Source organism: Bufo gargarizans, chromosome 10 (assembly GCF_014858855.1).
Source record: "Bufo gargarizans isolate SCDJY-AF-19 chromosome 10, ASM1485885v1, whole genome shotgun sequence".
In the NCBI taxonomy this organism is placed as follows: Eukaryota; Metazoa; Chordata; class Amphibia; order Anura; family Bufonidae; genus Bufo; species Bufo gargarizans.
In genome coordinates, this window is record NC_058089.1 from 122,806,013 (window position 1) to 122,823,821 (window position 17,809).

At 46.6% G+C, this 17,809-nt stretch overlaps 1 protein-coding gene across 1 annotated transcript in view; it reads right to left on the reverse strand.

Annotated features, from left to right (window-relative positions):
• Nucleotides 1-3,001: 3,001 nt before the first annotated feature.
• The window catches only part of LOC122920759 (EP-cadherin-like), a 28,180-nt gene continuing 13,372 nt past the window's right edge, over nt 3,002-17,809 (reverse strand). Inside the window, 14 exon segments of the mRNA XM_044270474.1 lie at nt 3,002-4,119; nt 4,473-4,616; nt 4,720-4,850; nt 6,361-6,582; nt 6,799-7,023; nt 7,208-7,350; nt 7,547-7,791; nt 10,259-10,441; nt 11,133-11,261; nt 11,338-11,510; nt 11,717-11,861; nt 12,354-12,503; nt 13,547-13,690; nt 13,771-13,976. Coding sequence (XP_044126409.1) covers nt 3,913-4,119; nt 4,473-4,616; nt 4,720-4,850; nt 6,361-6,582; nt 6,799-7,023; nt 7,208-7,350; nt 7,547-7,791; nt 10,259-10,441; nt 11,133-11,261; nt 11,338-11,510; nt 11,717-11,861; nt 12,354-12,503; nt 13,547-13,690; nt 13,771-13,976 — 2,447 coding nt within the window. The 3' untranslated portion in view covers nt 3,002-3,912.

Sequence of the window (17,809 nt, forward strand, 5' to 3'; positions counted from 1 at the left end):
AGCCATGTCCGGTAAGGGCATCATGGTGCTGCACCTCAGCCCTGCAATCAGCAGATCAATGAGACCAGCACATCGCAGCGCAGGAATCTGTCAGAGGCATCGGGGAGGTGGCAGGTGCTGAACAAGTCAGCACTGGTCACCTCCAAGGTGAGGACACCAGTGTTTTGGGTCCCCTGCCAGGGCTGCTATTGGCTGGAACAACACTCACAGGAAAAGGCAGAACTTCCCTGCATGCAGCCATTCTAGCCGGTGACTGCATGCAGAGGTTCTGTGCTGCTTGCTGGGATTTGTGGTGCACACCACAGTGATTTGACCTCTTTCCTGCTGAAAAGAAGAACATCTGGAAAAGCTGCACAGATTAGATCTCATTTGCAGCTGTTCCAGATCCCCAAACCACTCTTTGTCCCTTTCAAAGTCTTTTTCTCAGAAAATTATATAAATTTGATGGCGACCCAAACAAATTTATACGCCCAGCAATTTATTTCCCAGAACCCTACTTCGCCATATGCTAGACCCCAGTAAGTGCCACAGAGATTATGACATTTTGGGGACTCGTGCTGCATATGGGCGTTGTATAAAAAAAACATTAGGCAATATTGGAGTCTGGACATTTTCTACCAGACTCCAATTTACAGTCAGACCATGCACCCGGAATCAATTTGATTCAATTCGAAAATTCCTACACGACAATGCACAGCGCCCACCCCAAAACAACCCAACATTTGACCGACTGTTCAAGATTAGACCTGTCATTGACCACTGCAGCACCTAGTTTGCTGAGGTGTACATCCCTGATAAAACTGTCAGTGTAGATGAGTCCCCATTACTATTCAAAGGGAGGATTAGATTCCGCCAGTACCTGCCTAGCAAAGTATGGCATAAAAATATGCCAACTTTGTGATAGTAGCTCCGGGTACAGCCACAAACTCCACCTTTATGAAGGGAGCAATTCTTGAATAGCACCCCCAGAATGCCCCCCCCATCCTAGGAGTTAGTGGGAAGATTGTGTGGGAGTTACTGCAGCCACTGCTGGATAAGGGTCACCATCTCTATGTGGATAACTATTATACCAGCATACCCCCTATTCAGGTCCCCAACTATATATATTTTTTTTCTGTGGGACAACTATGCCCTTTCCACCCCTTAAAATGTTCATACGGGGGTGCACTTTCCAGAAAGGGGTCACTTAGTTTTTTTTTTCCCCCCCATTCCTGGGGACCTCAGGAAATGTATTTAATGCGACATGGCAGCTAAAATCCATGTCTGTTTATTCAGGTCTGCAAAAACCTGTTTTTGCACTTTGCCTTTACAGCCCTGCTGTGCGCCCATACAGCAGGCTACAAGCACATATGGGGCGTTTGTAAAAAGGGAGAACATGGGGAACAACCTGGGGTGCATTTTCTCCTTTAACCCATTGTGAAAATGAAAAATTAGGGTCTGCTAGTAATTTAATTTTTACAAATGTGTGCTTTGAAATCCTCTCTAGTATTTGTCTTCTGTGAGACAGCCGTTTGGTAAAAAGTACCCTTTCCACCACTTAAAATGTTCATATGGGGGTTGCTCTTTCCAAAATGGGGTCACTTCTTGGGGGTTTTTAATTTCTGGGGACCTCAGGAAATTTAATGCAACATGTCACCTAAAACATAGGTCTGCCAATTCAGGTCAGCTAAATCCATATTTAGCTGTTTGACTCTAGAGCCCTGCCATGCGCCCCTACATCAGTTTTTGAGCACACATAGGGTGTTACTGTAAACTCCAGATTTGGGGGTAATAGATTGAGTTCTTTTTGGCTGTTAACCCTTCATGTGTCGCATAAAAAAATAAGTTAAATTATGAAATTTAATTCCCATGGGGCACCTAAATAGGTAAAAAAGTTTGTAAAATCCATTTTGAGTAGCTTGAGGGGTGTACTTTCTAAAATTGGTTGATTTATGGGTGGTTGCTAATGTACGCTCCAGCAAGTGACTTCATAACTGAACTGGTCCTGAAAAAGTTGGGGTTTGGAAACATTAAAAAATTTTAAGAGTTGCTTCTAAGCCTTCCGACATGCCCAAAAAATAACAATGGCACTTTCAAAATGATCCAAACATGAAGAAGTTGACATATGGGGAATGTAAAGTAATAACTATTTTCAGAGGTATTACTATTATAAAAAGTAGAGAAATTGCCATTTGCAAGTTTTTCAATTTTTTTTGTAAATTGATTTTTTTTTCTTTACAAAAAGTGAAATTTTTTAACTCCATTTTACCACTGTCATGAAGTACAATATGGGACAAGAAAATAATATCAGAATGGCCTGGATAAGTAAAAGCATTTTAAAGTTATTACTACAAAGTGACACATGTCAGATTTGCTAAAAATGGCCTGGGCAGAAAGGTGAAAAATGGACCTGTCCTGAAAGAGTTAAAAGCCACAGTAATTAGAGAACCCCTTGAAGAGGGGTTGACCGCTTTTTACTATTGATGACTCATTTTGAGGATAGGTCATGAATATTAGGTCACTGAGGGTCCAACCACCAGCACCCCAGCTGTTTGAAGGGAAGGCCACTCTCGTACAAGCGCTGCCTTCTCTGCGCCATTTACCCAGCAGGTGAGCAGTGTAATTACAAGTATGGCGTCTCCATTCACTTCTATGGACGGCTCTGTAGAATTCACTTGAACAGACGGATCCGTCGCATAGAAGTGAATGGGGACGCCAGACTTGCAATCACACTGATCACAACTGCTGCAGCGAGCAGGTAAACCAAGCAGAGAAGGCAGCGCTCGTATGAGCAGAACAGCAAGGATGCCGGTGTCCGACCGCTGGTTATCCGATATTGAGGGCCTATCCTGAGGCTAGGTCATCAATAGTAAAAAAGCAGACGACCCCTTTGAGAACAGGTAGTTTTTTTTGCTTCTGCGAACATGACCAGAATCCTTAAAAAATATTGAATTACATTCCTCTTTTATCCCCATTTAACGCACGGCTCTATGCATTAGTATATTAAATAAAAAAAATTATTAAAAACCCCACACGACACAAACCTTTAATAAAATGTATTTGGGTATTTTACATCAAATTTTTCTCTTGCAAGTTTAACACAAGTTAGAAAAACAATTTATTCTTATAAATAGTACACAAAATTAATCAATATAAAAACCTGCTGCAATAACCCAAATTGTGAATAATAAAAAAAAAAAAAAAAAAAAAAAAGGTAGAGCTTAAAAAACTGAAAAGTACAAAAATAAGAAAGGAAAATCAGATCCACCCTACCAAGATAAGAGTTTGGGAAACTAAATGAATTAAAGGGGTCTCTGGCAAAAAAAAAAAAAAAAGTATTGCCGTGACCTCATTATCCAATGAGTCACAGCCACATGACAACGGGTTTGTATGGCCATCACTAGACCAGTGCACAGGTGGGGAGTCTTTGTAGTTCACGCATTGTTCCAGTGTAAAGCATCTTCCATTCTTGTGTGGCCAAAATCCAGAAGAAAGGCAATTGTCAATGTGATGTAGATGGGCTAAAAGTCTTAATGGTGCTATTGGGTGATAGACAAAACTCTAAAAAACAAGGCAACGATGAAATACAGCATCATCCAAGGTGTCTAAAGGAAGGCACGGCTGAGACACATCTTGAAGGCATCATGAGCACCTCTTCAGGCAACGGCTTTTGGTTATTTCCCCCATTCTTAAGCATTGCAGCCTGACTGACCGATGGAAAATTTTTGGTTTCATAGCACAGATGTAAAGCACAAGAGCCAGGGGTAACAAAAAATAAAAAAACATGCATGTAGTGGTTCAAAAGGTACAATACAAGATGGAGCCTCTTCAGCTCAGGCTTAAAAAATAAAGTTATGGACCAGTGTTTAAGGCGATGTGGTAGAAGTTCTAGTTTGGACACCATATCTGACTGTCATACTCTTCTCCAACAAACTAGTCTTCGTCACCACCGTACATATCTGCTAATTTCCGGAAGCGAGGACCCCATTCGTTGAGTTGGTCATAATCCTGGTCAGCATCCGAGCTGGAAGAGTTTATGGAACTAAGAGAAGCAGCTTCGGATCCGCTACCTTCATAGTCAAACACAAGGAGGGAGTCGTATGGAGGAGCAGTGGGGTCACTATCAGCCGCATGGAGGTTCTATAAAGAAAAAAAGGGGTGGAAAAAAAAAATAAAATGGGTCTCACGTTAAGTATGTACCACTCCAGCAGATTTAGTAGCAAATTGTAAAAATAGAAGCGAAAAGTCCTCCAGAACATTAGGCCGGGAATGTTCCATCAGCTTGTTTTAAGGCAATTTCTGCTTTTAATGAGCTGGAGAATCCATTAAGCAGCTTCCCGTTATAAGCGGCTGTGGAAGCTCACTAATGTCCACTCACAGGAAATAGACATCTACACAAATTAACCCTAAGAAAGTAGCCCTGACATCTCCATTGTAATGGATAGAACCCTTCACGTGTTACCTACTCAAACCTTCCATCCGTCGTGACTTACCTCCTCTATGAAGTTCCCAATTTCATCAGGGTTTGATGGTATGGGTTTGTACATGGGTGCAGGCATAAAGGAGGGGACCACATCGTTCCTCATAACGTCAGGTCGGGCATCTAGTCCACGGTGGAGCTGACTCAGGTCATAATCCTAAAATATATGGAAACACTTTATTTATCTCCGACGAAGGGTTGAGCACAGATACGATGAAAGGGCCCATGTGTTGCTGCACTCTGCTCACAGCAAGACTCACCTGATCTTCCTCTCCTCCTCCCTCTTCTCCATAATAGAAGATATTGTCTCTGGTCTCATCCTCCGGAAGCAGCAACGGTTCTTTGACCACCTTCTTCCTCTTCAAGAATAGCAATAGCAGCAGGATAAGGACTGTTGGAGAGAAATTAGAGATAGGGATTAAGCCACCTAGACATTTTGAAAAGGTCCAAAAAAGTGACCCAGCATTTTGCTAAGAGAATCACTTATTTATGTTGCCCTTAGTTAGGACACCATAAAACTGGTGACAGGTTCCCTTTAACACAAGGACATGTATTCACCCATCTCAAATTGATGAAACACAAGAGGATAAGGATTTCTGCTATAACCACTATTTTTGAAACTTTGAATATTCAAGATAACTTCAGTTTTTTTTTATCAAGACTTTGAATACCTGCAAAATTCATTCTCATTACCTACGAAGTGTGTTATTACTATTCATTTATTTTAATTTTTTTATTCATAGAGGCTATATCAGTCCATTATTCATTGTTTATTGAATGTAGAGTATATACTAAGCTAATATTAACTTAAATCTAATAGCTGATCACCAATCGTACTAAGGAAGAATTAACTAATACACTGTTACAACCCGTGACTATCTCAGAAGTATACCACAGAATATAGCTGCATTTATTTTTTTCAGGGGTCATTCATGAATTTCTTCTATTTGCCTAATCGACCAGGCTCGTTTTAAACCTTATTTTTTTTAAGCATGTTTTAAATAAATGTATTTTAATTTTGAACTTACTATATAGATGGTGAGTGCCTGTTTTTACTTTTCAAAAATATTTATATTGCTTTTCCAGTGACGGGGTGAGTCACCAAAAAAAACAGGAGCACCTCTACCATAGTTTAAGGGAGGGTGAGCCACTATATTATATAAATTATTGGATTAGTTTAGTTTTCGGGCTGCTTTAGGTCTCAGGAACAGTGTTGCGCGAACTTGTGTTTCAAGTTCGGCATCGGGTTATCAAAGAATCGCGTTATGGATTCCACTACCACGGACCATAACGGAATTTAGAATCCATAACGCAATTCTTCGATAAGTTCGGCGCCTAAACTTCAGGTTATCGAAGAATTGCGTTATGGATTCTAAATTCCGTTATGGTCCGTGGTAGCAGAATCCATAACGCGATTCTTCGATAACCTGAACTTTAGACGCCAAACTTAAAACACAAGTTCGCTCAAAACACTACTCAGGAATGGCGTTTTCCTGTATCAGGCTTAATTTTGGGCCTAGCTAGCAGGACCTCCCACGTGCACGTTGCCTCTAGCTTTGCTCAGCAAAGACCCTCCAATTCAACAGATGAGGCCAGACCAGCCAGTCTCCACAACATCCTAACCAAGACCATGCAGAATGCATACAGAGACTTTAGCATTAAATGCCATTTAACTCTGCAGCAATGAAATTAACCCTTGCAGTAATCCACTAGATCACTGCACATGTCAGAGTCTGAAGGTTCTTTATCTAAACATGAGTGAATATACAGTTTCTCGAACATCTAACATTTTGTTGGACATTTCAGCTGTATTTGGCACCTAAGAACCAATGTGGTATCAAGACATTGAAGATGTGGAAGAGTGGGGGAAGGGGGTAAAAGGTGTAATGCAAATTGCTTACTTAGAAGTGCCAGAACTGCTCCCAGTATGACCAGGATAATGGGCAGATCGAAACCAGCAACAACCTTCTCTCGACAGGAGACTGCAATGCCTTCACAGTTACACACTGTAGCGTTGAGGACCGTGACCTGGGCTCGCCTCTGGGCATCATACAAGCGAACGTACAGATTGTAGTCTCCAGGCCTTCAGCTCTTCTTTGGGTTGAACAAACATGTAATCTGGGGACAGAAAATATCCCAAAAGTTAAGGCACGTTTCTCAGAACCCATACAAATCAATAGATCAGAAAAACAGATCATGCTCAGTATGACCGCTTTCCAGGCAGCCAAGTTCAGTTCAAGCCTAAAGAGTCTTGATGCTGCAGGCCAAACGTGGACACTGAGGACTCTGCATGACGGTCATGTGAAAGCATTGATACACCAGGACTTCCATCCACTTACTTGTTCCTTTCATCTCCGCTGTCCAGGCCACATCAGAACCATGAGTGAGCTCTACTTCAAAAGGGTGGGTGTTCGGCGGAAGGTCAGCGTCAGTAACCATGAACTCAAATGGCTCGGGGTTCCGGCTGCAGATTGTGAAAGCACGAGGGTTGGGGACAGGACCGTTATCATTGACGTCAAGCACTTGTAGAACGAGCGTACCGGTGCCGGTAGCAAATGGAATTCCTGGAAAGACAGACATTTACTGTATATTAAGTCTATATAACATGGCATATCCTAAACCCCAACTACAGCACGCCAGCATTACAACCCAATGTGGGGAACGGCCAAACTGTCGGCACCGCGTCAACTCCACTGGCAGAAGAGACCAACGTAAAGTTATGTACAGTGCAACACAATTACCACTCACCATCATCTATCACCATCACAATGATGGTGTAGTTGTTGTTCTTCACAAATTCAGACTCCCGATCCAAATTGCCATTTCCAGTGACGATGCCGGTTTCCTCATTTATGGTGACCCACCGAGCAGGGTCATTACCAATCCTGTACCTGAATTACAAGACAGAACAATATGGGTTCAGACACCATCAATACCACTGAACATAAACCCTCCTGCAGAATGAGACTCCTTATACATTGAGAAGTATCAATACCGACTACAGAGCCTCAGGTTCTTCTGCTCCAGGTTGTCAAGGATCGAAAGATTTGTGGTCCATGCCTGCAGCTGAAATCCAGCATGACCTACCTGAGCTTTTGGTTCTGCTGCTTGTCAGGATCCTGGGCCACCAGGGCCGTGATCTTCTGCTCACGTGGCAAGTCCTCTGACACATCCACCACAGTGACTTGTGGGATGAAGAATGGGGCCTCGTTCACGTCTTCCACATTCACAGTCACTGTGGCGGTTGAGGTTAGCAGAGGGACCGCAAAACGTTCTTCATTCTCCACCGTGATCTGCAGCACAAACTGTTTTCTGGTCTCAAAATCCAAACCCTGTCAGGAGGAGAAGGACAAGGGGTTAGAAGAACCTGCCCATGGCAAGAAGCAGCCGCTGACCTCTACCTGGGTCCATTGATCCTTCACTTCATTGCCCATAACCTTACAAAGTAACCGAGTGGAGGAGTAGTAGCCATGATCACAGTAGCAATTGTACGTCTTGCGCTCCCTGGGGTCATACAGTGAAAGGAGAGCGCACCTTCTTCAGTCAGGGTACACCCTGGTATAGGGATGCTTGCCCGATAGGTGGGGTGCCCTTGGCGTTAGGTAGATGGGTGCAAGGCAGTACTCCCAGGTGATGCAGGTAATGGTGACAGGTGTTTGTGTCATCAGGTGGTCAGTGCAAGGTGCCAGGTCATACAAACTTTACCGAGGTATCCTTGGCAAACACTGAGGACAAGTTCAGTCTCTCCAATGAGGTTTAGTCCCACTATTAAAACCAGACAGGTGTAACTCCTCAAGGTGGGCGCCAAAGCAATATACCGTCCCCACGTGCAGATTACCTTTCATGCACAATCCTCGGTGGTCCAGAACAGCCTAGAGCAGTGATTTGCAACAGCTGGAGAGCCGCAGTTTGCCCATCACTGGCATAGAGCAATGATAGCTGACCTGCAGCACTTTAGCTGTGGTGAAACTACAACTCCCAGCATGCTCCATTAATTTCTATATAGAGTTCTGAGAACAGCTAAGTGTTCCTCTTGGGAGTCATAGTTTTACCACAGCTGGAGCACCGGAGGTTAGCCATCACAGGCCCATAGGGTCTTTGCTTCCTTCTCCAACTTGTCCTCTGCATGGAAAACCTCTAGTACCAAGACTCATGCAGCTCCTTAAACCTTTGCTGCTTAGGCCAGACTATGGCTGATGCAGACCCCACAGCTCTTCCCTCAGCAGGGGCCGAGCAGCCAGCTTCCCGATTAGGGCACAACAACTAAACAACTTTTTCCATTTCAGCCCTTGGAATTGCATTACACGGCAGTGTAAGCCCTTCATAGCAAATGTTAACCCTTTGCAGCTGTCCTCTGGGGCACTGCACTTGAACCTACGCAAAAAGACTCGACTTTCTTACAAAACCATTTGTCTGCTGTAAGTAAACTTGTTGGCCCAACCAGTCAGTGGGAGAAGTGGTCATGTATGGAGGAGAGGGACGATCACTCAGACTGGCCTAACCCTTACACCTGCTCTTACAGAAGATAAGGGATGTCATAAAGATGTAGCACAGGGAATAGCGAGCCTGTAGCAATCGGTTGCAGAAACTTCTACTGCTGCATGTAAAATGATACGTGACCGAGAAGAACGTTAGCGCTTTTGCTTTCAAATTCGACTACTAACCTCATTTTACTGTTCATTGAAAAAAAAAACCAAAAAAAAAAAAAAACCACACACTTATCCCTATGCGCTGCTCGACTTGAATACTCTGTTTCCCAGTATGCTTCTTTGATGGGACCACCAAAGCACCACATTCTCTGTTTTGCACACTTGAACTTTAATTTCCCAGCCTCATTTTGGCCCTTTCCCTATTCAGGCCAGTATTAAAGAGCTGCCGTCACCTTTACCAACACATCTGTTTTAGTAACTAATTGCATTCCCCATGTAAAATCTGGAGATTTTAATCTTATGTTGTGCCATTCCTCCATTATTCCTACTAGAAGTTACAAATGAATTGCCAGCAGTCTGCAATAAAGGCCCTGCTGGGTGTTACCAGTTAGGGGGGGGGGGGGGGGGCCTGGACAGTGACACCATCCAATCAGTGCTGCCAGTGTCAGACTGGGCAGGCGCACCCCCCTTAACTGGACATTAATTGGAAACTGCTAGGAATTTATTCATGACTTCTAGCAGGAATAACGTAGTAATTCTGGAGCGTCTGTTCTTTATGACCCCGTTTTGCTGTTGCTCTAAGGGGAATGCAACTAGTTACAGAGCGACATGTCGGGAGAGGCGACGGCTCCTCTGTACTACAAAGCATTCTTAGTCTACAGCGCCCTAGAAGTTCCATCACGCAACTACATAGGCACATGTTATTGCAACTTCACACAAACTAAAGAGGTTCCTGAATGCAGAATAGAGGGAAGGGAAGAAGTACTGAAGGACAAGTCAGCTGCTTCCATAACACAATCACTGACCCACGAGCAAACACTAAGGATTCCGTGAAAGGGCCGCTTGTCTTCGCCATGAGTAGTTACACGCCGTGTCCTCTAGGGGCAGTGTGACGGCAGCGATGCACTCACTCAAACTTGCATAGTTCCCTTAAATTTTTTTTTTTTTTACCAAACGGCAAGGTCACCATCTGCGATGTCAGGTGGGAGTCAGAAGACACGGACAGCACAACTACTGTTTCTTCCAGTCCAGGAACACAAGAGGATGAAATAAGACGCCAACAACTCACTGTTTTGGGTTACATTCCTCAAAACAAGAACCCTTATCATAAGAACCTCCCGGCCCCTGTGCGGGGGGTGCAGGCACCAACCTTGGCTGTAGTCAGGATGCCTTCGTTGGTATCTTTGTCTGTGGTAATAGAGAAGAAGCCGCCTTCATTCGCCTTTATCTTATAGACGGCACGCCATGCGGGAGAATTCATCTCATCGGCGTCTGTTACCAACAACCTCTGGACTTCGAATCCAACTTCGTTTTCTGGCACGAGAGCCGTGTACTGTGAAAGGAGGCGTCAGGTGAAGAACTCATGTATAAAGCTTGTACGGCAGTGCAGAGGCGTTTCCCTAAAACGGAGCCTCAAGGCGGCTTGGATGCGGACACAAAACGGCCGTGCGCATGAGGCCTAAATCTGAGCATGCATAAACCCAATACTCAGTAAAAGGGTCCTCTCTTCTGCAAATGGCATTTATCCTGTACAGAAAGTTACTACAAGGCCCTTACTAATGTATTGCGATTCTCCATATTGCCTCCTTTGCTGGATCGATTCATTTTTCCTTCACATTACACTGGTCACATCCAATTCAGCAGCAGTGGCCGTGCTTGCACACTATAGGAAAAAGCACTGGCCTGCGTGCGCTCCCGTAGTCCCAGAGAGGCCAGCACTTTTTTTCCTGCAGTGTGCAAGTACGACCACCGCTGCTAGACTGCAGGGTGGTCGCAACCCCTGGAACAAGCCATGTAAAAATGAATCCAGCCAGCAAAGGAAGCAATGTGGAGAATCACAATACATTAATAAGCGCCTTGTATTACCTTTTTCTACATGATAAATTCCATTTGCTGAAGTGAGAGGACCCCTTTAATGCTGAAGAATCCATTATGAAATATAAGAAGCTCATATCCCGTTTGGTCACAAAGGGATTGATATATTTTAGATCCAATGTATAAACGAGACAACAGGGTTTCTTTACCTTCACAGGATCGAAAACAGGGGGGTTATCGTTGGCGTCCCCGATTTGGATAATTGCTTTGGCAGTGCAGGCCAGCCCGTTCCCCTCCATGTCCGCAGCCTGTACAGTCAGTACATATTCTGGTATCCTCTGTAGACACAGAATCCAGGGTTAATCATCGGACATATCAGTCATTGCACACGTAGTCCATGCAGAAGGACCCTACCTCCCTGTCCAGCCCCGTCCCAATCACACTGATAACGCCGGTCACGCTATTGATGGTGAAGAGCCCGGCCGCCGGATCTTCAGGCTCCTGCTTTAGAATGGAATAGGCAAGAATAGCGTTTTCCGTTTCAGGGTCATCGTCATCAGTCGCGGTTACGTTCATGAAGGGCGTTCCTAAGTGAAGATGCATTGCAGCCGATGAGACATATGGAACTGCACCCAGGGAGGCCAACAATTTGTACAGAGTACATTTGAACAGCAACTCTCCCTACTCCCACCCAAAAAATAAAGTGCCCATTCTTGGACTGTCCAAAAATTTCTGGATGGTTGGCACCCCTGACCGCATGGAAGATACAAGTGAGCGGACTGTGAAGCCTTACCTGGGGGAACTCCTTCTCGCACCGAACCTCTAAACACTTCTTCTGTGAACTTAGGTCGGTTATCGTTCTGATCCAGAACATTGATGATGATTTCCATGGGCTCCTCCACGGACTGGCCGCTCCCAGATACTGCATGAGACTGGAGCTGCGGTCAAATCAAGCTGGTTAAAAACCTCCTGACGGCTGAGGATGCATGTTTATTTCAACAGGGGAGAAACCGCCACCCGTCTCCAAGCATATTAGATCTGCCTAATGTTAATAGGCTCCCCTTTGCGTTCCCGGACCACCCATTACCAGGGCCACCAGCCATCCCCCAGGACCACCCATTACCAGGGCCACCAGCCCCCCCCCCCCCCCAGGGCCACCAGCCGCACCCCCCATTACCAGGGCCACCAGCCGCCCCCCCCCCCCCCCCCCCCATTACCAGGGCCGACCACCCGCCCCCCAGACCACCAGCCGCTCCCTGGTATTTATAGCATACATTGGTTCAATGACACTTGGCATTCAGCTAAGGTCCACCAGAAGTTTCTCCTGTGTGACATGTATGGCCGGGATCAGCAGACATCACGCCGGCTGTTCCGTTTAAAGCAAGCACAGGTAGAGACCCAGGCATCCATCACCACAACCAGATACTTACAGTGTACGTTGCAAGTTTTTCACGGTCCAAAGGTCTGTTCACCAACATCCAGCCAGTCGCCTTCTCAATACTGAACACTCCCTCTGGAGGGGTATCTGCGCCCTGCCCCGTGATGCTGTAGAAAATACTTGTCTGCTTGTTGGATTTAATCTGGAAGTGAAAAAAATATAATAAAACTCAGTTCTTTTATAAACACATTACTTGTCCTGTACTGATCCTGAGTTACATCCTGCATTATACTCCAGAGCTGCACTCACTATTCTGCTGGTGCAGTCACTGAGTACATACATTACTTATCCTGTACTGATCCTGAGTTACATCCTGTATTATACTGCAGAGCTGCACTCACTATTCTGCTGGTGCAGTCACTGAGTACATACATTACTTATCCTGTACTGATCCTGAATTACATCCTGTATTATACTCCAGAGCTGCACTCACTATTCTGCTGGTGCAGTCACTGAGTACATACATTACTTATCCTGTACTGATCCTGAATTACATCCTGTATTATACTCCAGAGCTGCACTCACTATTCTGCTGGTGCAGTCACTGTGTACATACATTACTTATCCTGTACTGATCCTGAGTTACATCCTGTATTATACTCCAGAGCTGCACTCACTATTCTGCTGGTGCAGTCACTGTGTACATACATTACTTATCCTGTACTGATCCTGAGTTACATCCTGTATTATACTCCACCAACAGAACAGTGAGTGCAGCTCTGGAGTCAGTGTACATAGTATTCCGAGTTAGTCTTTAGGATACTCCAAAGCTGCATTCACAATTCTACGGTGAGCAGATCTCCACCAGCGTTCTTGTCTGTATGTCTGCAGCACTTTGGCTACCTGCACACTAGAGATGGCCCTTTTCCAGTAAACAGCTCCCCCCCTGAGGCAGGAACCGCAAACTACAACACTGCAAGAGTCTGGTTAACAAGGTCCTGGGGTTTCCCGTGCATTATAGAAGGGGCATGCTTGCTGACTGACTCCATTGACAGACTTGGGAATAGCGACTGCAATTCTGGATAATACAGACCGTATCCCAGAGTCAGTTAAAAATAAGTCCTAAATCTTGGCAGTACGTTTTTGTTTTGTCCAAAAAATTCTAAAGATCATAAACCTTGTAGAGTACAGGGGCAGCGGTGGTGGACACGGCTGATGAGGCCGCATACACTGCATCCTTCTTACCTGTACAAGTTTTTTAGGAAAAGGGCCCCTATCGTTCTCGGACACGTGGATGGGTGGGATGACCCAGTCCCTCTTCCTTCTCTTCAGGCCGCCCTGTTTCTCAGGAAAAGTCAGCACGGGGAGCTTTCCTTTGCGATGAGACTTCTACAAAACAGGGGAAAATTAGACATTTACAGACGCAGCAGACGGGCGCGCGCGGTCCACGCGGTCTCACTCAACTTTACCTCTTTAGGCCGATGCAGTCGTTTTATAGTGACCGCCGTGGAATATTTCGTCCCCCGGGCGTCCCATGTATTGACATGAAACTTGGTGGCGTCATGGAGCTTTACGTGCCGTTTTGCAATCAAGCTGCCATCGGTGAGCACCAGGAAGCGGGGATCGCCAACATCAAATTTACCGTGTTTCCGAGCAGTGCAGTCAACAAACGGTACTGGAAAAAAAGAGGGGGGGGGGGGGGGGGGGGTTAGACTGGACATCACTGCAGGGAGTAACCGGGAGGAAGTGCGGCCCAATTTTATCCTGTACCCAATACCCACATCACTCAGAGCAAGAGGTTGTACAGGCTACAGACAGCTCCTCCTAAGGGCCCCTGCACACAAACGTAAGGGCTCCGTGCTGGGGACCTCAAATAGCTGCGGCAGACACGGACCCATTGACTTTAATGGGTCCGCAAGATACAGCACCGACCTGAAAGCCCACAGAAGTGTAGCGTTTCAGTGGGCTTCCGATACGTGCCTCTGCTCAAGACTGGATGGGTCCCATCTTTGGCCCCATCTTGCAGATCGTGGACCCATTAAAGTCACAGCCACTGCCTGTATATTGTGGACCTGCCGTTGGCGGCACGGAGCCCTTCAGTTTTACCCTGCACAGGAGGAGGACGATGAAGCAGCGGGCTCACTGATCTTCCCTTTAAGCCAGCTTCTTAAAGGGCTTCTGTCAGCCCACTAAACAGTGTTTTTTTTTTTGGTTAATAATCCCTATACTGCGAGCTCCCTATACATAAGCTAAATATTCATTTTGGTTCAGTAGAATTTGATAAAAAGCTATTTTTATAATGTGTAAATTACCTTGCTTACCAGCAAGTAGGGCGGCTACTTGCTGGTAGCAGCCGCATCCTCCGATCCTAATGACGCCCCCTCCGCAGTGCGATTGACCGGGAACGGAATAGTTCTCTGCTGGCCCTGTTTGAATTCCAAAAAACGCGCCTGCGCCGTACCTGTCTCTAATCGGCGCAGGCGCACTGAGGCGGTTGCTCCATCCTCAATGCGCCTGCGCCGATGACGTCTCATCTACACCCGGCTCAGGCGCATTGAGGATGGAGCGGCCGCCTCTCAGTGCGCCTGCGCCAATTAAAAGACAGGTAGGGCGCAGGCGCGATATTTGGAATTCAAACAGAGCCAGCAGAGGACGATCCCGTTCCCTGGCCCTGTCAATCACACTGCGGAGGGGGCGTCATTAGGATCGGAGGATGCGGCTGCTACCAGCAAGTAACCGCCCTACTTGCTGGTAGCAAGGTAATTTACACATTATAAAAATAGCTTTTTATCAACTTCTACTGAACCAAAATGAATATTTAGCTTATGTATAGGGAACTCGCAGTATAGGGATTAACAAAAAAAAAACAAAAAAAAAAAAAAACACACGGTTTAGTGGGCTGACAGAAGCCCTTTAAGGCGTTCTCTCACTATATGAAGTTATCGGCTAGGCATGATTGGTGGGGGTCCCATAGGTCAGACCCCGACCAACCACCAGCAGTGGTCATGCATGCTCGCTGCCGAGCTATATAGGACTGGTGGAAGAGAAGCAGTTCACGAGCGCTCGACTATCCTGCGTGACTGACACCCACTCCAGCACCACATTCTTGTGATAGTTGAGGGTCCCAGTGGTCAGCAGACCCCCAAACCCCCATCTCCTCCCCCCCAAACCCAGGGAACAGCAACCTCCAGCTGTTGTGAAACTACAACTCCCAGCAAGTTTTATTCAATTCCGTGGAAGCTCCAAGGATAGCCAGCCCCTGCCCCAACTTATGCTGCGCAGGTGCCGTTACATTGGCAGGAAGTGAGTCTTCAACCTGCATCTACTGTGCAGGCGCCATGGAGGGGGCCTGGTAGACACCTTGCACATAGGACATGGCCACAATCACATTGCTTTATGGTAAAGTAACAGACATCAGAGCTCAGGCGGACGTGGTTGGTGGCCACAGCTAGACGCCCGTTTAAAGGACCCCACGCAGCCACCATATTAAGCTGCGACGTGAGCAGCAGTTCAGAGATGAACACAAACTTTTCTGCCTCCATGACTTATCCCTCTCCCGAAACTGATTCATCAATGATCCCCTTAAAAAGAAGTTGGTGGAAGGGGTGCCATGGCCCGAGGCCCAGGAGCTGGCTAATTGCACAATTGTGTGAGGGAAACAAAGAGCTATTTGCACTACAAACCTATGGGAATGGGGGAAATTAGCCATTTCACAATCCACTGCTGCATAAAATCAGCAACAACCGTTACAGCAGTCACAACCGAATGCTGGGAGTTGTAGGCCAACGACTGGAGAACAAGAGTTCACAGAATATACAACATAACAGACGGGTCTAGAAACTCGCTGCGGCTTCTAGATTTTTGTTGCTACTTATAGGTTTAAGGCCTGCCCCTCCGCATTCTCACAAACGATGAAAAATTCTGCTTTAGGCTGAGACAACCGTCCCACAAACACCACGCTGCACACCAGTAGAGACACGATCCCGCACCCAAGCGCATTAGACACGCAGCGGGGCACCCCCCATCCCCTTAAGGGAATTTATCAGCCTTCAAAAGGCTCCATAGTCACCGCAGGATCTTTTGAAGTTAGATCAGGGTGAATGGCGGAGACCATTACAGGCTCTGGTCCTGCTGCTCGTCTGCACCGGAACAGTCAAGGGCAGTGTATTTGGAGAAAAGTTACTGGAAAAAAAACAAAAAAAAAACAAAACTGGTGCCCACTCAAGTAGCATTGTAGCTCAATACATTAACTTGAGTGAAGCCCTCTCCTGCTCAGGTGCCAACCCTCATGGCAAGGTCCCTCTGCCCACACACCACCCTACTTACTGCAAGTTGACCCACCCCACCCACACCTCATGGCAAGACTACCCACCCTACCGACACCAGGCCTCATGCCAAAGCCCCGCTGCCCACACCACTCCTTATGCCAAGGCCCCTCTGCCCACATACCACCCTACTCATGGCAAGACTCCACACCCTACCGATACCAGGCATGTCAAGGCCCCTCTGCCCACACACCACCCTAATCATGGCATGACTACCCACCCTACTGACACCAGGCCTCATGGCAAGGCCCCTCTGCCCACACACCACCCTACTCATGGCAGGACTACCCACCCTACTGACACCAGGCCTCATGCCAAGGCCCCTCTGCCCACACCACCTTACTCATGGCATGACTCCACAACCTACCCACATGCCACCCCTCCTCCTGGGGGGCCCAGTCTATACAAGCAGCCATTGCTGTGGGGTGGCATCACATGGGTCCTCGTCAGGATATTATTCACCAATCAGACTTGTGCCCTGAGCAATGAGCTGCCGACAGGATGACTCATTAGAGCGCCACCATCAGTCAGCAGCCCCCCCCCGTGGGGCCCATTGTCACAGATCATCAATAGGACGGCTCTGCCAGTTCCATACTGGGAGCTCGGGATCTGTTTGCAGTAAACAAAAAGGTCACACTGTGCAAACATGGGGGTGGGGGGTGTCCTGGCTGACAACATGGAACAATAGCTGGCATTAGCTTTCCGACCATGGACAGCTGCATGGAGTTTGTATGTTCTCACTGTGTTGTGCGTTTCCTCTGGTTCCTCCCACACTCCAAAGACAGACTGATAGGGACCCCAGACTGAGCCCCATTGGGAACAGCTTGATGCTAATGTCTGTAAAGTGCTGCGGAATATGTCACCGCTATACAAGTGTGTATAAAAAAAAAAATAATCTATATCTATCCTCCTTTCTAGCAATACCCATAGATGAAGACAGACCCATCCAGCACCAAACATATTTAGAGACACGACCCTGTGTTAGGGTTTTTTTGGAGCCGTTTGATCTCCCTCCAGATTTGAAGCCAAGATCTGCTGACCGTTCCCCGCGGGCCGACATGTGAGGAAGGCCAAGCACAGCACAAACAGGGCAACAATGGAGCGTTTTATCCTGCGTCTCGCTCCGACGCCCCGGGAGTGGGTGGATCAGAGACATAACTAGCACCCAGTGCTACATGGACTC